We start from the raw sequence: 24,427 nt of genomic DNA on the forward strand, positions 1-24,427 counted from the left end.
GAGAACCTGAATTTCTCCCAGGGGTTGCTGCTGCTGTTCCAACCACAGTTTGAGGGCTAAGGAATTAATAGACCATTATAATAGGCTGAGTGAGATCTGAGAGAAGCCTTGGGACTGGGAAAGAGCAGAGGGGGTAAGTAGATTGGAGAGATGGGAGAGAAGGGATGATCAGTATGACTGGACAACCACTGGCAGGTGGGGAGCAAAGGGAGATGACACAATGGATCCCAGTAGGGCAAAGAGAGTTGCTGATGCAGTCAATAGAGTAGATGTTGGTGAGGTAAGAAATGTGAACACCTTAAAAGAAGGGAACACTTTGTCTTCATTTTAAAATGACAGATGTTTAGTATGATGACCTTGGGTTGAGAGCTTGTCGGCCAATTTCAGTCTACCACCTAAACGTTTAAGGAAAGTAAATCAGTTCTGAGTGTCAGAGACCCAAGTCTTCTTCCTGTTCCACTCACTGGTTCACTGTGGTCCCTCCTCACCGTGGATGCTCATCCATAAGATGGAGTAGGAAGAATTCCTCCCAGGTCCCTGGTCAAATTTCACAGTGCCTTAAGCTCATTTACCCCCTGGAGGCAATCCTGTGGGAGGCTAGGAAAAGGGCCGTGGAATGAGAGGCTATCTTTGATAGTTGGGTGAAGTTTATGAAAATTTGAGGATGCTTAGATGATATGTGCTAGCTTGATAATTATAATATCTTTTGGTACACATATTTTTTTAAGTTTACCCTACATTTTTCATGACACGCCTTTGAAAAGAATTCCAATCTTACTCATATATGAAGAAATGTAGCCTAAGAGTCTGTCTGAGTAACTTACTCAAAATTACACAGCTAGTGGTGCAGAGCGAGAGTCAGAAGTCAAAAGATTGGGCACTATTCTGCATTCTACTGCCACCCCTACCCTTAGTTATACTAAGAATTTGGTCAAGTGATGTATTTGCTTCGTATCCTTTCTCACTTGCCTTCTGCATTCTCCCTTGCTTCTGAGTATCCTCAGCTTTCCTTTTTACATTTCATAATGGCCCCGTCTTTACTCATCATTTCCACTGTTCTGTCTTTCCACTTAAGACATATTCCTGATCTCTCTAAACCTAACACCATTGTGCTTTGGATTACTTCTCCTCTACTGCCTCTGGCACTGTGCCCTGTCAGCTGTTTCTGCTCTAGCTCCCAACTCCCACTGGACTCCCCTCCTCAGCCTATAAGCATCTAGTACTTAAGTTGGCCCCCAAAATCAATCCTTATTTCTTTGCCTCCTAATTCAGTATATCATAACAATAGTTCACCTCATTGTTTCTATTTCCTCCCTACCAATTCATTCCATTGCTATTCAATGTGGCTTCTGCTTCCACTGGAGTATCTTTTTAAGCGCACACTAAAAAGCTATGAGTTGCCAAGTCCAATGGCTCTCATTCTCCTCAAAGTTTGTTTAGCATGTTCTTCCAAATTTAACTCTTCCCTTTTGAAATTTCACTTTTGTTATCCTAAGACATCATGATCCCCTGGTTCCTCATCTCTTTGGCTTTCTTTCTTTGAATACTCACTTGACTCTCATTCTTTAAATTCGCTGACCCAGGTTTTCCCCATTATTGATATCTGAGGATGGTACATTTGTCACAGCTACTGAACCAATATGAATACCTTATTATTAATTAAGTTTATACTTTATTCAGATTTCCTCAGTTTTTCCCTAATGTCCTTTTTCTTTTCCAAGATCCCATCTAGAGTTCCAAATTACACTTAGTTGTCATGTCTCTTTAGGCTCCTCTTGGTTATGAAGAGGATATGATAGTTTCTCATTTTCCTTGTTTTTGATGATCTTGACAATTTTGAAGAATACTAGTCAGATATTTTGTAGGATGTCTCACTATTGGAATTTGTCTGATGTTCTTGTTATAATTAGCCTGGAATTAGAAAGATAGCTTTCATAAGATTCTCAAAGTAATACATGACCAAAAATTTGTTAAGAAGGGTACAGTGTAGGAATTTGCCAATGAACTGACCTTGGCTCTTGTCATTCTATTTTTTCTCAGAAGTCTCATCATTTCAGCCCTTTATATATATTTACTAATTTAATTCTGAAAACTGTACTATGAAACAAATGTTATAATTATTACTGCCATTTTTCAAATGAGACATTAAAGTGCTGGGAGGTTTGATAAATTGCCTGATGTAATTTCTGGCTTGATCGCACAGCGCAAGGACCCACATTAATGGAGCTGGGCATCTCCTCTAAGCTTCAGAGCCCATATTCTTAGTAATGATGCCATGCTGTCTCTTTCAGATCTATATCTCTAGCCCTGAGTGCTAGTCTAGACATACTCTGTGCCCTTCTATTTTTCCACTCTTCTTCATAAGATAATGCCAACTAAGGGATGCTGAAAATGTATCTCAGGAGAATTAAGTGGAGAAAAATGGATCTCCAGGGACTTAAGTTGAGTGAAAAAAGTCAATTTCAAAGTTTTCATATTATATTATTCCATTTATATAACATTCTTAAAATGACAAATTGTAGAAATGGATAATAGCTTAGTGGTTGTCAGGGATTAGGAAAGAAGGAGGTAGGTGTCTGTGGCTCCAACAGGGTAGCAAGAGGGATTCTTGTGGTGGAAACCATTGTGTATCTTAACTGTTGTGGTGGTCATGCGAATTTATACATGTGATAAAGTTGCGTAGAATTAGACACACACATACACTATTGAGTTCATATAAAATTGGTGCAATCTGAATAAGATTCATAGATTATATCAATGTCAATTTTCTGCTTGTGATAGTGTGCTATAGTCATGACGAATATATTGGATCTCTATAATTTACAACTGCATGTGAATCTACAATTATCTCAAAATTAAAAGTTAAAAACAAATATACAGACAACCCTCTGATCCTCTTCTTGGGCTTATTTCTCTTAATGACCCTCATTTCTCTTACTGACCTTCACATTCCCATCATCTGAGTCTCCCAAGCTTGATCCTTCTGCATCCTCTTTAAATTCCACCTCTCCTTTGCCCTCATATCAAATCTCTTCCTAAGAGTCATTATTTTTATCTGATCAATACTCTTTTTATAATTGATTTTGAGAGAAAGAGAGAGAGACACATGGATTTGTTGTTCTACTTATTCATGCATTCATTGGTTGCTTCTTGTAAGTACCCTGACCAAGGATCAAACCTACAACCTTGGTGTATCAGGATGACACTCTAACCAACTGAGAAACCTGGCTAGGGACTCTGTGCAATACCCTTGTTCACATCTCCTCTGAGCTCCACTTTCACCACCTCCTCATGTTCACCTGCCATAGCAATAGCATCTTATCATTTCTCTCTACCGTTCCTCTCTCCATTCCTCCAATATGTCTTTAAAATATTGTCAAATCAAGCATCCTAAAGCATAGAACTGATTGTACTAGTAGCATAAATAAATGGCCTAGAGGCGAGGTTTCATGTGTTCTCCACCTGTATGATTCAACTCTGGTTATAACAATAACAAGCCTCCCTTCTTTTTCCTTTGATCCAGGAAGTGGGTTTGTCTAACACGGACTGAGTTTTTGTTGGGAGATGTTGACTGCATTTTGTTGCTTTACTTTAGCGATTGAGTTTGCCAATCAAAGAGCAGATGTCAGATTCCTGAGAACCATTAACCAGCATGTGACCATAGGAGCTTCTTGGACACTCCAAGTCTTTGCCTTTGGCCCTGCCATTTAGTCCTCTGGGTCTCCTGACATGGTGCCCCCCCCCCCCAAAAAGGGGAATTCTGCCCCTGGCTATGAGCCAGATAAGGAGAAAGGCTGCTCTTGATTCTACCATGTTTGAAGGGTGAAAAGAGGTTCACCTGACAGGTTCAGCAGAATAGGTCACCCACTTGGCAGAGGGAATGTTGTGCTCAGGGGACTATAAGTAGAATGTTTTGCTGGAGTGTGAATGGCAAAGTTATGAATGACAGAAATATGTCAGTAGAAATAATGTAAGCCAACGGATCTTGAAATCTGTAAAAAGCCCCATAAATCCTGTTTGTTGCCTTTATAGCTCTCAAGCAGTGCAGCTTTTAGGACAAAGTGATAAAATACGTAAGGTCACTTTGTGAGCTGGAAAAAAAATATTTAAAATGTTAACTGTTTACAGCTTGATTGTGTCAGAGCAAAGAAATGGAGTTTCTTATGGATTCATCATCTAAGAACTATTTATGAGAGTTCTATATTAGTTTCCTCCCTCCCACCTATATTCACATGAATAGTTTCTAATGGGTTTCAATCTATTAAAATATGGTATCCTTGTCCATGTGGCTCAGTTGGTTGGAGTATCGTCTGGTACACCAAAAGGTTGCAGGTTCGATTCCCAGTCAGGGCATGTAACTAGGTTGCAGGTTCAATCCTTGGTCAGGGCATGTACGGGAAACAATCAATCTATGTTTTTATCTCACATCAATGTCTCTCTGTCTCTCTCCCTCCCTCTCTCTCTAAAAATCAATACAAACTTATACTCAGGTGAGGATAAAAAAAGAAAGAAAATTTTTAAATAAATAATAAAATAAAATATGGTCAATTCCCTGATCACTGCCAGCTAGGTCCCCATAGTTTAGTTTGAATACTTCCAGCCACTTCTGGTTGTTGCTGGCTGCCTGCATCACCTATTATTTATTTAAACTATTTCATCAACACGGGCACTGGATAAATTATTGGGAGCATTGGCAGTGGTAATACTGTTCATTCATTCACTCAAACAAATATCCATCTTTGTTCAGCAGGAATAAATGTTGAGGGGAATGTGGCAGAAGCAAAGTTTGACGTCACAAGGATGGGGGCTGGGGCAACTGGGTCAAGGGAAATTACTGTCATTAAGGAAAAGACACTGTCCTGTCTAGGTGGCTCAGTTGTTTGGATCGCCATCCTGAGCACCAAAAGATTGTAGGTTCGATTCCCAGTCAGGGCACATACCTAGGTTGTGGGATAAAAAACGCATCTTCAGGTGAGGATGAAAGAAAAAGCAAAAGCACCTGGTTTCCCTGGGGAAATAAGAGGGGAGACCGTGTGCTCTGAGGGAGGAAACTTGGGTGCAGTCGGGCACCTTCTGCAGTGATAGATGCAGAACATCTATGATCTCCGTGTTTTCTGACCCACAGTTCCTGAGGCCTGGCTGGGCCTGCTAGTCAAATAGTCAGAGTTTCCACAGTTGAAGAATGAGTGGCTCATGGGGTAAGACCCTTCTGGAAAACAACCAGTGCCTTCTTCAACACTTGTTACCAAGAATAAAAGGGGAGTCAGGGGTGGGAATCCAGTTATTTTCTCTTCACCTTGGAAGGAAAAAAGAAGGCAGGCAACCAAAAATAGTTTTCCCAGCAGCTGAATCTACATCGAAACTGTCATGTTTTGGAATCTCAAACGCTTCTGCCAGTGAAATGTTGAGACTGTTATTCTCTGCCCCTCAAGTCTTCTCAAGCTTCTGTACGTGAAAGGGTTAACCACAAGTTCACCACAGAATGTCAACCTGATGAAACTTAAAGGGTTGTCAGATAAGAAAAACAAGGGGGTAAAAATATACTCTTGTTCTTTCTCTGAAATCTAAAAGCAGTTTTCCTTCAAATCTTTGAAACCTAATTCTTGGGATGGAATAATATTTTTAGTAGAAATATGCTAATTGGGTGAATCCCACCCACCATCTTCTACGTCTTCTACTACGAGGAGAGTTTTCTGCGGAATTAGACTGCAGAGCTGAGAAGATTTTCAACTGGATAACAACGGAATTTCCACTGAGACTGTAAAGAATACTAGACAGGTTAAGTATGATGCCAGGTAGAAACTTAAGACCAGAAGAGAAACAAAGAAAAGATGGAAAAAGGAAAAAGTCCTGTGAAACAATGGAGGCTTCAGCAACAGGGTTTCTCCTCAGAACCGTAGCCCGGTCTGGGTGTCAGGCAAGGGCCAGCCACGTCGACACAGGCACTAGTTGTGTCAGCACGCCAAATCCACATGTGCAAAACCTGGAATGACCTTGGCTCAAATGTTGCCTTCAGCCACCCTCTCCCGTTATCTCCATTCCCATCTCCTGGGCATGACGCTTGGGCCCCTCACTCGAAGGCACTCTTTGCTCTTAGAATCACAATTTTAAACAAGACACAAGCGTATATTGTTTGGACTGAATATTTGTACCCCCCTCCCCCAATACCCTACTGTCCAATGTGATGTTATTAGAAGGTGGTGCCTTTACAGTTAGATGAGGTCATGAGGGTGACGCCTCATGAATGGGATTCATGACCTTCTAAGATTCAGAGAGAGCTGCCTTCCTCTCCCTGCCCTCTGCCATGTGATGACCCAGCAAGGAGGTGGGCATCTGTGACCCTGAAACAGGTTCTCACCAGACCTCCACCATGCTGCCCCTGACCTTGCACTTCCAGTGGGATGATGGGGTGGGAAACACAAGATAGGGAGGAGGTTATGTTACCAAAAATCCTCTCTTATACCCCAGGGTCTGGCCTTAGAAAAGCCAATTATTTTTAAATTTTTTTTTTATTGATTTCTTACAGAGAGGAAGGGAGAGGGCTAGAGAGTTAGAAACATCAATGAGAGAGAAACATCGATCAGCTGCCTCCTGCACACTCTCTATTGGGTATGTGCCTGCAACCAAGGTACATGCTCTTGACCAAATCGAACCTGGGACTCTTGAGTCCCCAGGCCGACGCTCTGTCCATTGAGCCAAACCAGTTAGGGCTAGAAAAGCCAATTTAACACATTGCGGACGGATCACGAGAATTCTCGTGTTTTCTGTTCTAAGGCTTGTGGCCAATCACGAAAATTCTTGTTTTTTTTGTTGTCATTTAGAGAGAAATGGTGTAACGGAAAATGCATTCGCTAATGTTAAAAATTACAAAAGGAATTAAAAGTGATTAGTCTCTTGTTAGTAATAAAACCTTTTTTATATCAATTTGATATTTTTAAAGTGCTCAGTAACCATGGGTAGTGATAAAGAACATGATAAAATTCTGGGTATATTTGCTGACAATTTATCAGATATTCCAAGTGAAAATGATGAAAGCTTTGACAGTGGCAGTGATATAGTTATTCCTTCAAAAAGGCGAAAAATAGTAATTTGAAGTGATTCTGAACCTGAAAATTTGAACAATTCTACACATGATTTTGAGTGTAATTTGCATCTTGGTTGCCAAGATGATTGGTCAAAAGAGGACTTTCAACCTAATTTGGAAAAATTTGAAGGTAATTCTGGGGTTCCAGTTATACGGTGTGATTCTAAGAACATCATTGAAGTCACCAACTTGATTTTGACGACGATCTGTTTGAACTATTTTGTCATCAATTGAGCACATATTATAACCAAAATTTGGGAAAACACAAAATTTCAATAGCAATAAAGTGGTGTCCTGTTACTCCAACAGATATGAAAAATATTTTAGGACTTATAGTGCTAATGGGGCATACTCGAAAGGATACTTGGAAAGAATATTGGTCTACAAATCCAGTTCTAGCTGTTCCAATATTTCCTCAGACGATGAGTCAAAATCGTTTTTGAACAAATCTGGACTTATTAACATTTCAATGACAATGCAAAAATGACTAAATCTTCATCCAGGCTATTTAAAATTCATTCTGTACTCGACCACATTTTTAGTAAATTTGAAACAATCTATAAACCTATGTGAGAATTATCATTAGATGAAGGCATGATTCCCTGAAGGGGACGTCTTATATTTTGAACTTACAATCCAGCTAACATCATTAAATATGGTTTACTTGTAATAATGGTATGTGAGAGCAAGACTGGGTATATTTGCAATATGAAAATTTACACAGGTGCATGGAAAAAAATTGAATGACTCTACTGTGTCACTACTTCAGCTGTTTCTGGAATTGGGGCATCACATACACCAAGATAACTATTACAATAGCGTTTCAATTGCAGAAACTTTACATAAAAAGAAATATCCTACTAAAGTTTGCAAAGTATGCAAAAGTAATAGTAAGAGAAGAGAAATGCATTGCAGTTGCCAGCTTTGTTTGGTTCCACTTCATATTACACAGTGTTTTACTACAAAGTATCATACTTTAAAAAGATATTAGCTTGTAAGAACATGTAATAAATAACTTCAAAATGCAATGGGTATTTAATTTTAAAGCGTGCCTTTAACATTTATGTAAAACGTTTTTTGTACTCATTCAGTAGAAACTGATCTGACCACTGGGTAAAGCTGGCAATAAAACTACGGGTCCGCAATGTGTTAACTTAAAGGCTTTTGTGGAGTTCAGTCTGTGGACTCAAGAGTGGGCTGCTCTCCCTCAGCCAGCACTGGGGGAAACACAGCCTTCCACGTTCTCACTGCTCTGCACCATTCCCGCCTTACACAAATTCTTAGTTACCCCGTGAAGTCATGGTTTCTGGGCCTGCAATGGGCATTAACATTGGGCGTTAAATCCAAGGTGGCTGAATTTTCTAAGGACATGGAAACTTAAGGTCTGTTACCCTGATCCACTGGGAATTGCTTTGTGCTAAAAAGTAACAAATGAAACTCATCAAGGATGTGGTCGTTATAGCTGTCCCCCTGGGAAGTTAAATGGCATAGTCAGCATGATGTTGAAGAGATGTTACTTTTCACTCCATTATAGGGCAAGTATTTATTAAGCCATAGAATGTCAGGATGGAAAGGGGGCTCCAAGACTCCTCTCTCAATCTGCTTGCTTGCTTAAGAGCATACACTTTGTCCAAGGTATCTCAGAGTAACTGCACGCCAGGAGCTATTCTAGGCACTTCACACACATTGACTCCCCTGTTCCTCTCCGTCACCTATGAAATAGGCTATTATAAATAGTAATGCTAAATAATACAATAGAATACTATTAAAATAGAATTAAGTATATGGTAAATAATACACAAAGTACTATAGTTTAATTAACATCAGTAAGAATCATTGAATAATTAATTAATTATTAGATAAGTAGTTCTTATCATCTGCATTTTATAGGTGGTGGAAGTGAGGCACCGATAGGTTCAGTGAATGACCTTCCCAGAGTCACATAGCCTGTCAGTCGCAAAGGCAGTACAGTGGGGCCTTGACTTACGAGTTTAATTCGATCGGAGACCGAGCTCGTTAAGGAGCTCGTTAACTCAAATTACTCTGTCAACTCAATGCAAAAAATCTGCGGAGAGACAGCTGGTATCTCAAAAAACTCGTTAGTCGGGACACTCGTAAGTCAAGGCCCCACTGTATTTGGACCCAGCAGCCTAAGAGCTGTATGGTTCAGACCTTTCCTCCCTTTTGTGCCTTGGCAGCATCTGTTCCTGTGGTCACTGCAGCCTATGACCTCCCATTGCCCTTGTCCTGCATCTGTCCTGCATTGTGGGGATGCTGTCGTGGGTCTTCTCAGTGGGGGTGATGAGAGTGATCATGGAGAGAGGTTACTAATGTTCAGAGATTGTAAGGGCTGGAGTCTCCAGAGATTGGGGCTTGATTGGGTACATGGGACCAGTGAAAAGAAAGAAACAAGGAATTTTCCCAGATTTCCAGGACAGCTGGGTGGATAATGGTGTTGCCATTGAAACAGAAAATGGGGGAGAAAGAGCCTGGCGGAGCAATTCTGGATGTATTCAGTGTGAGAAGCCTGAGAGATAGCCATGTGGAAAGGTCCACTGGGCCTTTGGTCATGCAGATTAGAAATCCAGCAAGTCATGTTTATTGAGCACCTTCTATATCCTGTTTATTTTAGGCAGCCTGTCTTACATAGCCAGTGGGCGGAGGGTTGAGGGGTGTTGTTCCCATTTGATACCCACAGCAACTGAAGCCCCTGAAGGTTTAAGAAACCTGCCTACCATCCACTCTCACCTCAGCTAGCAGCCTAACTCAGCGCCTTTGGGGTCTGCCACTCCCTGGCTCCCATCCCGTCTGCTGCTAATCCTTCACAATGAAGACAGGTGCCAACTCTCCAGATCATGTCCCTCCCTTGCCTGAGACTGCTCTGCGGTGTTCTGTTCCTCTCAGGATGCAGTGCTTACCCCTGTCCTTGGCAAGGCTTTGTGATACAGCTCACACCCGGCTTCAAAAGTCTCCGCCGCTGCTGTGTACCTGAATGCCCCGGCCTCGAACTATGTGCCGCTCTCAGAACTCACTGTGTCTTTTGTCGTTGGCCTTGCTCATGCTGGACTTAAAACGTAGTTTCTCCCTTCTTGACTCTTGCTTCTCCTGCAGGTCTTCCCCGTGGTCGTTTTTCTCTAGGAAGCCTTCGGGGCCCGCCCCAGCCTTGGTGTTGTGGGGTTCCTCTGCACTCGCAGGCTACCCTGCCATTTCTTCAGACAGTGCTTGCCACACCGTGTCCATCAGATCCCACCACCTTGCTAGTGCCTGCAGAGAATGGCACTCGATGCCTGGTTTAAAGGAAGCTAGAGTCATGCAAGTCCAAGCTAGGATCTGAATTCAAGCCTATAGATTCCCTAATGAGCCCTTTCTGCTCTCCCAAGATATTTTCCAGTTGGTCAGAATCCCAAGTAGGCAGCTGAGATGTGGAAGATTATTCCAGTAAGGAGGATGGGGGCCGGAAATAAGGCTTCCCTAGGAGCCAAGCTTTGAAACCACAGGTGAAGAATAGGGGAGCTGCTGGCAGAGGTGCATGGAGCTGGGGTGCCCTCTGCAAAGGGCATGTGGACATCCAGGTGAGAATATTAGATGCCAGGATGAGTAGATGTGTCCTATAGGCAGTGGGAAATGATTTGAGCTCTTTGACCGGGGAAAAGTCATCATGACATTTGCTTTCAGGAGAGATTAATTTGGGGATAAATCAAAGAATGACTTCAAATGAGAGATGGGAGGCTGGCTTGCATACAAGCCATGGGACAGTTGCTTTCCTTGTACAAGGATGGAGCATATAGCCCACTTCTACTGCTATTTTGGGCCTCACAACCTATTTCCTCACCTGTAAAATGGGGTTGATAATAATGGTACCTGTCTCATAGGGTTGTTCTGAGGATTCCGCGAGATAAAACATGAAAAGTGTACAGCTCGAGGCATGGCTGGCCCACAGAAAGGCTTCAGAGCCGCAATTACTACCACATGAAGAGGCGGAATGGAGGGTGCTCAGGCGGCGCGGCCTGCTCTGGGTCAAAGTTCCTCTGCCCCAGCCTATGGCAAACCCAGACCAGAGGAGGGAAACTCAAGACTCCCTGGGAGAGAGAAAGTGAAATTCATGGCCCAATGAATGAAATGCAGTGAAAGCCAAAAGTGAAATAAATGAAAAAATGTTTGAATACTGAGAGCTGAGATGCTAACCCTTTGCGGTCTCCGTGCTCTCTTGGGTGTTAGCAGGATGTCTGAAGAAATTGCCCTTTTATTTTAAATAGTTTTGGGGGGGTGGGGGGGTGTGTGTTTGTAGTTGCTTGTTTTGCTTTCCACTTAAAATAAGGAGTTTTCTTTTTTCAAAGATACTTTTATTCTAAATCAGGCTCTGAACAGAGGTGTCACTACCACAGGGGCCGGAAACAGACACCACACAGATGCTCAGTTGGGTTTGAAGGCTGTGCCCGGTCTCATCAGTCGGGGAAGCCGAGACAGCCTTGGCCACAGCCAGGAAAGGTGTCAGATGAGCAACCTCTTGTAAAGTCATCACCCCCAAAACTCCCGGGAAACTCACAGCGCTCTGAGACAGGAAGAAGCTGACGTCAACTTGTGTTTTGGGGACTTCAAACAAAACTCTTAGAAATGATTCTTTGCCCTTTACTTGGTATCGTGATAACTGATCTTTCAATGAGGAGATGGGCCAATTTGCTCTACAGGGCTCATTTCATGAAATAAAAAAAAAAAAAAACCACCACTGTTGCTTTGCTTTTAAGTACATAATAACATAAATCAAACCTGTTAGGTTTCCTTCTGTCCTCCCTGGGTGTTTAGGGTGGGGGAAGGGTTCATGCCCCGCTGGGGAGGCAGCACTTGTTCAGCACCATCTGTAAATGGGGCTTCTGCACCACTTGGGGGCTTCAGGGAAAATCAAACAGTTGGATCTTAAAGAGCTGTAAATACTCCCAGTTGAAATATTTCCATTTTCCTGTAAAGCAATTTCTTGAGAAAAAGATAGTTTCTGCACACCCTCTCTCTATGTTATTCCAAATTCAAAATTAGTGTTTGATCTTAGTCATTAACAATGACCAAATTATGCTCTCAGCTTCCTTTTTTTTTTTTTTTTTTTTTTTTGTCCCAAATGTTAGTGTAAACTTGAGGCAGTTATTGACTTAAGATGTTGGGACTTGCAGTAAGAATGACCATCTATCTATCTGTGTGTTCCATCACTCTTTATTTACTCTTGTACCTTAAATCTTGGGTTGTAATTATCTGTGCCATGTATTTCTCCCCTGCTGCCTGGTGAGCTCCTGGAGACTAAGACTGGGTTACATTCATCTCCTATTTTGTATTTGGCACATAGTAGTTGCTCAATACATACTTGCTGAATGAATGAATACACAAAGGAATGAACAAATGACTGGAAGGTCTGCCACAGGCAAGATTGTCCCCAGCCACCCTATGGCTTCCCTCTTCCACCTGCCCCACCCATCCCTGTCTGTCGACTCTACCTTGGCAGCAATGTTTTCACTCTGAAAACCATCACAGCAGAGAAATCTCCCACCATGTTGCCTTAGAGGCACCCACCTATCCTGCCTTTGTTTTTATTGCTGAGAGTACAGAAAGCAGTGAGGCTGCTGAAGGAGGTATCTATTTTGGTCCCAAACAGAAAAGAGTGGGTGATTCCGTGGGCAGAGATGGCAATTCCTGAACATGGTGTGGTTGACTCATGCCCGGAGGTGCTCAGAATTTCCTCTGTTTTGTGGGCGTTTGGGGCAGACGTGGCCCGACTGAAGTTTCTTTGAAGCACCGTCAAATGCAAGGAAGACAACTCCAGCTGCTCTTTTGAGGGTAGAAGGAGCACTGAAGGGGAACAGCAAGATTCAGAGAATTTAAGACTCAAGGGACTTGATGGGCCTTAAGAGACCATTCCTCTCATACATTAAGGGACAGCTCCCCGTGGCATCAGGGTTTGGTTCCTGTAGGCACAGGCACATTAATGCACAGCCACAGAAGCAGTGGGACATACCCCAGGACATATTTACTCCAACTTTTGAAAGAGTGAAAATGAACTTCTTGTTAACACGGCACATATATCTTTGACCCTTAGCAGCAGTTTAGAACAGTGATGGCGAACCTTTTGAGCTCGGCATGCCAGCATTTTGAAAAACCCTAACTTAACTCTGGTGCCGTGTCACATATAGAAATGTTTTGATATTTGCAACCATAGTAAAACAAAGACTTACATTTTTGATATTTATTTTATATAATTAAATGCCATTTAACAAAGAAAAATCAACCAAAAAAATGAGTTCGCGTGTCATAGGTTCGCCATCACTGGTTTAGAAGAACAGTAAAGAACGCAGGCTCTGGGGTGAGGCTGCCCGGCTCGCAGCCTAATTGTGTGACATTGCGCCACATATTTAACCTCTAAAGCCTCAGTTTTCCAGGTGTAAAATGGGAATAACAATACGGCCTGCCTTACTTTGAGGATTAACTGAAGTAATACTATGTTTTCACACAATACCTGAAAGATAGCCTATAGAATATGAATAGTCGCTCTTGTTGTTGTCATTACAGTTTAAAATATTTATTGGAACAGGCTGAGAACAAATAAGCCTGAAAGGAGAAACTACGTGTTGGTATCAGTATTTGGGCACGGCCTGCCGTAACCAGGCATCTGTTTTCCAGTTCACAGCTTCGCTCATCAGCTCACCCTTCTTTGTCACCACAGGTGATCAGGGCCTACTGGAAACTAGTCAACTTTCCATGCTCTTTAGTGTAAAGGAACCAATTGTCTTCTTTGAACTTCCTTTTAATCTTTAGAAACATGCTGCTTTTTCTTTTTCTTTCTTTCTTTCTTTTTTTTTTTTTTTTTTTGAGGAAAAAGTACTCAACTGCTCCTAGTCTGACACCAGCCTATTCTTTCACTGCATTTGGAATAAGGAGTGTGGGGACTTCTGGGCAAGGGAGAAAGCAGCCCAGAAAGCATGTCTGGCTAATCTAACCCACTCCTTCCACCATGGGGTGGGCCTGCCCAGAGGCACAGACTTCTGACCAGCACCTTACTCCTTCCCTTCATCTTTCTCCCAGCCTGGTGACCCCCTCCTATGACACCCACACTGTGGTGCCCTAGTTTCCTCTTGTAGGCAGGATGCCTTGCACTGGGCTGCAGGCAGAGTTGCTGATCAAAAGCCCCATGAACTGGGTGGTGGGGTGTAGGTGTGAGCTGTCAGGATACTCTAGCCACCAGCATGCAGTTAGCTGGGGCTGGGTCAGGGACAACATTTGGATGTGGGGAAATAAGACCCTGGGCTTCTTAACTATTACCCAAAGGTGTCATGCAGCCTTGGTGATGCTGATCCAGGGATCTATTGTGTGAATGAAGTCTACCAGTTCCCAGTGATGTGTGTAGACAGAGGATTAAAGTGAGATACTTTTTGTATGAGCAAAAGTTTTTTCTTTAAATCAGAGAATCACTAGCCATTTAGCCTCATTTTGCTCAGCACGCACACACATGCACACACACACACAAATGCATATATATATATATATATATATATATATATATATATATATATATATCATAATATGCCTAATGCATTTCCCGGTGTTTCCTTATTGAAGGCAGCAAGTCCCAGAGTAACCTTAAAACAAGTCAAATAGCCAAAAACTATCTGAGTAATCTTAGAATGGAAAATACCTAAAATATCTAGAAATAATTATATTACTCTTTTCCCCTAAATGGGTGATTTATTTGAAAGCCTTGTGGGGGGATTCAGTGATGGGGTGTTGACTCATTGGCAAACACTGTTGGCTTCCCTTGTCAGTCAAGAGAAGAATTGCTCAGCAGGTGTTTCATCCTCATGGTTCAGCCAAAAGCAGTTTGAGGGCAAGGACTATCGCTTTTTTCATCTCAGTAATCCTGCTAGATGCGTTTGTCATTGAGAGTCTGTGTAGAGACATGCAGGGAATATTGGACTGGAATTTAAGAGGTCTAGATTCTAGTCCTGGCTTTGCCAATTTTCTTGCTTGCCTTGTGTCATTGGTTTGTCCTGGGTACCCTTTACCTGCTGTCTTATCTAGGCTCCCAGACCTCTTAGGTTGCCCTTGCCAATTATAGTTCCCTTTCCAGGGAGGTTAACTTCTTGTAGCTCATTCTCTCTGTTCAAGACAATGGATGTTAAGCTATCAAATAATGTAATCAGATGTCTTACCTGGGGACCCTGATTTATAGGGAGGCTTTAATCCCCAAGAATTTTATTCAAAATTTCATGCATTTGCACTTTTTTTTAAGAAGACAGTTGATAGATCTCATCAAATTTTCTCAAGGATTTGCCAACTTACCACTCAAAAAATAAATTAATTAAGAACCAAAAGCTAGATGGATTGTTGCTATCACATTGTTTTTCCTGTTGAGAAATGCAGGCTGTGTACATAGGAGTGATATATGAGGTTCATCTTTATGTAGTGAGGCTTGCTGGGCCTTTTTCTCCCCCTCCCCTCCCCATTTTTGATGGTACTTGGGGCAGCAGATGACTTTACCTAACCAGAACTTCCTGAAGAAATCATCAGGAAGGGTCACCAAAGAGTTTGGCAGAACATAAGGGAGCTCTTTAGGGGTCTCTAATCTTTCCTTACCTGATAGCTGCCTAGACAAAGAATTGAACAAGAGAAAGAGGGTCTCAGGAAGTGTAGAGACCCCCAGTGACAGAGGGGCCTCAGACAGGCCATAGATTGATGCCAGCGGGATACACATTGTCAGTCCAGAGGGAAGAAACCCTAGGTTCTAACTCAGGGGTGGGCAAACTTTTTGACTCGAGGGCCACAATGGGTTCTTAAACTGGACCGGAGGGCCGGAACAAAAGCATGGATGGAGTGTTTGTGTGAACTAATATAAATTCAAAGTAAACATCATTACATAAAAGGGTACGGTCTTTTTTTTTTTTTAGTTTTATTCATTTCAAACGGGCCGGATCCGGCCCTCGCGCCGTAGTTTGCCCACGGCTGTTCTAAATCCAAAGGGATCTGAGCCTATCACTTCCGCTTTCTGCTTCCAGAGGAAGGGAACCTATGCCTTTGTGGAGAGGGCAGGAGTGGAGGAGCTCCTTACTCGGGGTGTTTGGCTATTGGAAGTTCACCAAATACAGGGTGGGGCAAAAGTAAGTTTACAGTTGGGAGTACACAAAACAGTTTATTCTTGTATTATTATTTATTAATTATGGAAATTTCCATATGAACAACTGTAAACCTACTTTTGTCCAACCCTGTACAGATAAACTCATGGTTCACATTTTACCTTTTTAGTGGCTCCCCTCACCCAGCCTCAGTCACCTTCCCACTCAAATTCTCCTTCCTTTTATGTTTCTCACTGCCACCCAAAGTTTGGAGTGGGGGAGCACACAGTGGATTAAAACCAAGAATCCACACTTATATGTTACCTGGATTCTTTTGGATTTGAAAAGGATGAAAATCACATATCCCTAATTTCATTTTCTCAGAGGGGAAGTAAAAAGTACAGGTGGGCTGGCTGGCATGGTTCAGCATCAATCCATGAACCAAGAGATCACGGTTTGATTCCCAGTCAGGGCACATGCCCGGGTTTCGGACTCAATCCCCAGTGTGAGGCGTGCAGGAGGTAGCCGATCAATGATTCTCTCTCATCATTGATGTTTCTATATCTTTCTACCTCTCCCTTCCTCTCTGAAATCTTCAAAGATATATATGTTTTTTAAAATAAATACAGGTTGGAAGGAGGCAGAGGAGAACCAGAATGAAGAGGTAGGAAGGAGCCCAGAATGTCACCCATCCACCTTCTTGGCCGGCATGCACCCCTCCATGGCATCCCACAGGAGTGGCCAAGCTTCTATTTGAACATTTTCAGGGTGAAGGGCTTATAACTTTTTGAAGCAATCAATTGAATTAAGATACTCTTTCCTTTTCTCACAGGGAATGGCCTGGGGTAAAGAGAAGAGAAATCGGTTCCCACTCATCTAAGATCTCTCCTGTGAGAAACCAGGAAATGGTTTCAGGCAAAAATTCCTTAAAGAAGCAAACTAGTAGCCAAAGGCCAACAGTGAGTGGTGTTTTTGCCTTGCCTCTTACAACTGCAACAATTACCAAGGCACTGGGTCATGCTTGAGAGCAGCGGAGGGAATTGGAAATAACCTACAATGAGATGTCAGCTTTGGCACTTTGACACTGAAAGGTCGCTAGGCCCAGATCCTGTTGTGTATGTCTTCATTTGGGGGAAACTTTTTTGTCCCAAAGAACCCCAGCTTGAAAATGCCTTTCAAGCAGAGCTTATTTCGCCCCCTCCCCCCGCCCCCCATCAGAATTCTTTACATAGACTGGAAGGAGGCCTTGAAATCATCTCTATCAACCCTCTCATTTTACAAAGAGGTCCAGGGAAGTATACAAATTTGTCAGAAATCACATCCTTCACATGTCTTCTCTTTAGTCCTCCAACAATGTTTGTTAGGAAGTGCTTTGGCCCTCTATCAGCTCCTTGCAAAGTTCAGTTTCCCTCTAATTCTTCTATCCACTGACCTCAGGTGACATGCCCTAATCCCTAAGGGAGCTCTCTTTGCAAGGTTTCTACCAGTACAGCTCATTGGGCAATGAGAGGTACAGGGAAATAACTCCAGTGGCCACCATGTTGAGGGATAGCCTGACTTAAGGGTCACTCTAGCTATTATAGGAATGACTTCAACAAGAAATTACACAGAAGTACTCAGCATACTCAAGGATTTAGCCAAAAAAGTTTTAAGAATACTTTTCTTTGAGATGAGGGGGGTCAAGTGGTGGGGCTATAGAGCTCACCCACAGTTCTTTGCTAGCATCTCTAACTGTCCATTTGTGAAGTCAATTCTTTTGTGCCTCATTTTTCTTAAATCAAAAATGGAGCATATGTACATGTGTATACAGCACTGCTTATGTAAGACACACTTTTTTGTTGTTGTTGTTAAATCTCACCTGAGGATATTTTTCCATTGATTTTTAGAAAGTGGAAGAGACAGAGAGAGAAACATCGATGTGAGAGAGACACATCAATGGATTGCCTCCCGCACACATCCCGACCAGGGCCAGAGATCGAGCTTGCACAACCAAGGTGCGTGCCTTTAACTGGAATTGAACCCAGGATCCTGCAGTCCACGGGCTGATGCTCTATCCACTGAGCCAAACCAGTTAGAGCAAGACAGACTATTTTTAAAAAAATAGAAACTATTTTATAAGATACTTCCTATGCTTACCAAAACCCTGTCTCACCAAGGTATATCTTTTTTTAAAATGATTTTTTATTTATTGATTTTAGAAAGAGAGAAAAATATCAGTTTGTAATTCACTTTTTTATGCATTCATTGGTTGATTCTTGTATATGCCCCAAAACTTTGGTGTATGCAGATGATACTCTAACCCAGTGGTCGGCAAACTGTGGCTCGCGAGCCACATGTGGCTCTTTGGCCCCTTGAGTGTGGCTCTTCCACAAAATGCTACGTTCGGGCGTGCACGTACAGTGCGATTGAAACTTCATGGCCCATGCGCAGAAGTCGGTATTTTGCGGAAGAGCCACACTCAAGGGGTCAAAGAGCCGCATGTGGCTCGTGAGCCGCAGTTTGCCAACCACTGCTCTAACCAATTGAGCTACACAGCCAGGGCTCACTGAGGTATACCTTGAAGATGAGCAAGGTAATAGTGGTAATAACATTTTAGGATATAGAAAAATTGAATGATTAGGTGTGAAGAGTTAAAAAATTTTTGTTTTAATGACAAATGTGAAGATGGGAAATTCCAGTGTGGGCAGTAATCTTTACAAGAAGGGATAATTAGAAATATCATCTTAATGGGTTTCCGCGCTTTTTTGTTTTTTTTTATTTTTTAGTCTAAGGGATAAAGATTTGTTCACAGAATTCCTAGAATGAAAGAAAGATGATCAAGGCATAGATAAACTCTCAGAATTTCCACAATTCTGAGAAAAGTGCCTCAATAATGTGCCATGGTAACATCAGGAGAATTTTCTTTTAACCACATCCCAGGACCCAGTAATATAGAGACTAAAAACATTCAAGTTGATTAATTGTAACACATACAATTTTTAAATGGTGGCTTTGGAAACTTTCAGAATGAAAATCTGCCTTATGAATCAGCTAGAAATTGCATCTGTTGACAACCTGTTTGATTTCAATTGAGACCTCTCACTCCTGATGAATAAAAAAACTTAAGACTGGGTTCTTGGAGGAAAAAGTCTGAGATGAGATTATTTGTTACCCAACCCATTTCATTCTCTTTAACCGCCAAGTCCTCATTTGCCTCTGGATTGGACTAGTCAGAACCTCATGAACTGCCGCTGTGCACCTAATGTCTCTCTACCCTATACCAGAGACCTCTCCACAGAGCTCTGACCCTGTCTCAAGGGAACAGAACAGGCAGAGCACAAGGAAGAGAGACCTGGGTTTGAGCCCCAGCTCTGTTACGGCCTGTGAGACTTCTGAATTTTGGGTTCTTCTTCATCTAGTGGGCTTGTGACATCCACATTGCAAAGTCGTTATAAAGATTAAAATAAGATCTATACCAGCACATAGAAGGCACTCTATAGATGATAACTTTTCTTTCTAGTAGTCTTTCCTTGACTACCAAATGGAGTTAAAATTTTTTAACTTGTTATCTAAGGCCTTGGATCATTAATTTGACCTCATTCTACCATTCCAATCTTAATTCCCAATATCCTCACATCTCCATGCAATGCTGGGGGTTGCAGCAGACCACTTGTGGTTCTCTAATGCTCTCCTGTGTCTTTGCTCATATGGTCCTCTCTGTCTGGAATCTCTGCTTATGGAAATTTACTAGTCCATCAGGGCTCTTCTTGCATGCCTCCTTCACGAAGCCTTCTCTAATAGCTCCCATAGATCTTATCACATTCAAACTTTATTACTGCATTACTTTTATTATGTCGATGCCTTTTTTCTCTTACTAGGTTATAAATCTCTTAAGGATAGAGACTGTCCGGTTTATTTTTATATTTCCTACAGTGCTGAAAATAGGAATAAGAGATATTGGATAGATTTTTGGAGAACTGAGTGAATGAAAGAGTCCTCATAATAATTCCACTTGCCCCACTGCCACCAAGACTATTCCTCAGATAAATCACCATTTGCTAGCAATAACACAAGTTTACTTGAAACTTGTTTCCCAGAAATAGGACATGTATAATTGTAAAGACTTCTCTGTTCTGGCTTGAACTGACCTCCCACTTTGTAAAGACCCTGCTGAGAGAGAAATCACATTATAAGCATTCCTAAAATCATGCCCACTTTAGCTCCAAAGTGAAGAAGTACCTACACCTGGGTCAGTTCACAGCCCAACATAACTTGGCCACTTCCCCCAAACAAGCAAAAAGACTATATGCATCATTGTGTTTCACTTCTTAGCACATCTTTCTGTGGCCAGTTAGCATTATTACATATCTAGACATCAAGGATATGAAATTATAGACTTTGCCACCTTATCTGTCTTCCTGAGTAAGCAAGAGAAGTTATGAGAAAATTCACACTCAGGTAGGAAGGATGGTTTTGAGGTAGAAGTTGGTAGTTATTTCTTAAAAAAAAAAAATCCAGAAAACGTTGACAAACCCCATGTGAAAGGATGAATGAAATTCAAAACTTGCATATACATATATATATCCTATACACATACATAGTACATGCATATACACACATAAGAACACAAGAAAAAGTGTTCTGAAAGTGAGCACACTTATATTTCCAAAATATCTATAAAGTCGCACATATAAGAAGCTTCCTAGGTATGATTTCCTGAGGCAGTAGAGAACCAAGTATACATCCTTGAAGCCAAACTATTCTGAGATCTTAAATTACCCCAATATTTCCTATATGAGTTATTGACATCCATGCACATTAACCTGCTCTTAGAGAGATTTCGAGCATATTTTTAGCCATATCTTAATAGCTGGTGGTTGCAGCAGAAAACTAAATCCATTGGGAAATAAAAGAAAATTTCTTTTCAATTATCAGACCACTCTATTCATCCCAAAATTAACTGAGTAATGACAGGAGAGCCCATCATTCCTAGCTCTTTATATAGATCAGGAACAATTGGGCATAAAATGGGTCTTCAGAGGGTTGTGAAGAACGGGTAGAGCCCAGGATTCAACCTCCTTCTCTATACCTTCTACTTAAGTGCTCTCTGTGAATCTGTGGCTGGGGAGAAGTAACATCCAATAGCCTTTCCAAGTTCCTGAGGGCACCTGTAACCCCTTACCTGTCACGCAGTCAGTTACCATGATGAATGTGAAGAATCTCCACATCAGCAAGCTTGACTTCATCTTGGCACCTAGGATAGACTGCCTACTTAGGGACAGTGAAGAGAAGATCTTTCTCTGCAGAATTCTGGGTTTCCAGTCAGCCTCTTGTTAGCATCGTGCTGGGAGGATGGAAGATGAAAGGATCAATCCATTAGGGTTGTCATCCTTGCTGGTCCGTCCAGTCTCTGTGACAGTGAGGAGTGGCTCTCTATAAGCGTTAGGCTGATTTGTTCAGCCAGGAAATCGTGCCTGACATTCTCTTCTCTAGTCTCAGATAGGAAGTGGTTTTAACCAGGTGTTTTCAAGTTCAATTGCTGGGAGGTGTGGGCTGAGGTTGTGAGAAGGATTGAGTCTTCTTCAGCTTCACCCAGAACAGGAAAGGGAGATTCCCCTGCCGTTAAAGGAAGGTGAGCAAGCACTTCTTGGCAGTGGTCTCATCTAGCACTTCATAAATTGAGGTCTTCCCCCAAACTTGCAGCTCCCTGGGGAGTCAGCAGGGGTCAGACAGTTGGGGGAGCATGGCCTGTGTAAGAGGAGCCTTGACCGTAGACGGCAATTCCTAAAGCTGTGTGACCACTGATCCCTTTAAAAAGTCTAGTGGGCATCAGGACAGGTCTCCAAGAGTCAGGCATTTGAATAGGAAGCAGCAGATTGACCCATACTCAGAATACATTAACAATCTCCCAAGATTTATAATTGGTACCAGTCATTTTACCAGGATGTTCTGGGTTCCCAAATGTGAGTTGTTGTTTTATATTTTGCTTCCAGATAAGTCTTTCTCTTAAAGGAAAATATTAAAGGTGGGCTTTGGTTTTAAACTTTGGACTTTTTTTGCAAAATTAAATCTTGCTTCCTTGTTTAATTATCAGAGCACTATCTCCTGATTTTCATGCAATGGTTGACTATTTTTGCTATCTGGAAATTCATGTCCATTAACAATCATCTTGTTATGTTAAAAGACAATTTTTAAAATATTAGAAAGAAAGCAAGGATATTGACAAAAGGAAGGCCATCTGGGCAAGCCCAAGCAGTTCATGGTTCCAGTACGTGTTTCTTCTACCCCTGACCTCTCAGAAAGATAGCTCCCTCTGGAAAGAGCCTTGGGATTCTGCCAATGGAGCAAGAGTGGCTTCCAGATTTTCCAGTGCAATAATTTACAGAGAAAAATAGTAAACTGATCTCTTTCTCAGAGTGGGATACTTACCAAAATGTGACAAGATTACCTTTTAAGCAATCCCTAGCTATACTTATCATCCTGTAATTACAAATATCATCCTGAAACAAACTTACAGAAAAATTGGAATTTCATTACTAGTAATATCCCTTCCCTCAAAAAAACCATTTAAGAGTGTTGCCAATGTGATATTTCATCACGCTAGAACACTTTAGTGTGTATTTCGTATGAGCAAGGACATTCTCCAACGTCACTATAATTAAAATCAGGAAATGACATTGATGCATCACTGCCATTGACTCTCCAGGCCAGGTTTCTCTGGTTGTCTCAATAATGTCCTTTCAAGCAAAAGGATCCTGTTCAGAACCACGTGTTGTATTTAGTTGTCACGTGTCCTTAACAGGTCCTCTGTCTTTTCTTGATTTCATGACCAACCCAGCACTTTTGATGAATACAGGCAAGTTATTTTATAGCTTATCCCTCAATTTGGATTTCTTAATTGTTTCCTCATGGTTAGATTCAGGTTTTGCATCTTTGGCTGTAGTGATACTGTGTACTTGTGGCACCCTTTTATCCCATTACTGACAATGTTCACTTTGATCACTTGATTAAAGTGGTATCTCCCAGGTGCCCCACTTTAAAGTCACTGTTGTCATCTTTGTGATACCAAACTTTCAACGTATTCATTTACTTATATCTATATGGACTCATTATTTTCTATTTTATTCAGAGGGTTGTAATCTATCACTATCATTTAGTTCAATGCCTAAATTGTCTCCTGTTTGTCCACTGGAAATCCATTCAAGTTGGCTTCTGTGTCCTTTGGACATGTCCCCATCATTCTTTGAATACTTCCTTGCTTTGGGGGATAAAAATATTTTCCAGGCTCATCTTGTGCTTTCTCTGTCCAATCCCTGGAATTAGCCATTTATCCAAAGTTCCCTGATTCCTTTAGAGCAGTGGTTCTCAACCTTCTGGCCCTTTAAATACAGTTCCTCATGTTGTGACCCAACCATAAAATTATTTTCATTGCTACTTCATAACTGTAATGTTGCTACTGTTATGAATCATAATGTGAATATCTGATATGCAGGATGGTCTTAGGCGACCCCTGTGAAAGGGTCGTTTGACCGCCAAAGGGGTCGTGACCCACAGGTTGAGAACCGCTGCTTTAGAGGCAAATAGTCTTTATAAGCCAAGATATGCTCATTGCTATTTGGGTGGCACTACTCCTAGGCTCTTCCCATGGAGAGTGTTAGGGATTCAATGCATGTATACACAAACTCACCTTTATATCTATATTTATGTCTATATACATCTGTACATATTGAAAACCAAAGTTCACACTGATACATCCCAATTCCAATCTAACACCACAGGGTTGAATTCTAATTTTGTCCTTTTCTCTGTTTGTAACTCCCTTCTCTGACTGTGGGAGATTTGGCTTCCATTATCCCTAGTCTATTTACTTTTTTATCAATTCCCATATATGCTATCAATCTCTCACCTCTGCCACCACCCTGCTCCCCACATGGGTATCCTCTTCTCCCTGTGTAGGCTGTGAAGCCCTATTCTGAGCCAATGCTCAGACTCTGAGAGAATGGCCTCCTCACACTGATCAGGCTCCGACACCCCTTACCTGGCTAGTCCCCACGCTCCCATGGATACCCTTCTGACACTGGATGCCGAAAGCTTATGCTGGGCCATTCCCCTTGGGGACAACCTCTTCCACTTGCTTGGTTCTGACACCTTGCCGCCAGCTCCGTGTGTGAACCTCCTCCAACCCACCCGACTTGGGCTCAGATAGCCCTTGAGTATCTGCCTATCTTTGTGGACTCCCTCTCATCATGGTCAGGTTCTGACTACCCCATGGGCTGCT

The 24,427-nt window shown here is 41.9% G+C and overlaps 1 protein-coding gene across 1 annotated transcript in view; it reads right to left on the reverse strand.

Annotated features, from left to right (window-relative positions):
• IL2RA (interleukin 2 receptor subunit alpha) overlaps positions 1-21,395 on the reverse strand; it is a gene marked incomplete at both ends in the record, with an annotated part of 52,272 nt that extends 30,877 nt beyond the window's left edge. The window contains one exon of the mRNA XM_081114270.1: positions 21,332-21,395. Within this exon, the coding sequence (XP_080970396.1) occupies positions 21,332-21,395 (64 nt within the window). The remainder of the gene's footprint in view (positions 1-21,331) is intronic.
• Positions 21,396-24,427: the final 3,032 nt, after the last annotated feature.

This window comes from Myotis nattereri (genome assembly GCF_964212035.1).
Source record: "Myotis nattereri genome assembly, chromosome: 1".
Classification (NCBI taxonomy): domain Eukaryota; kingdom Metazoa; phylum Chordata; class Mammalia; order Chiroptera; family Vespertilionidae; genus Myotis; species Myotis nattereri.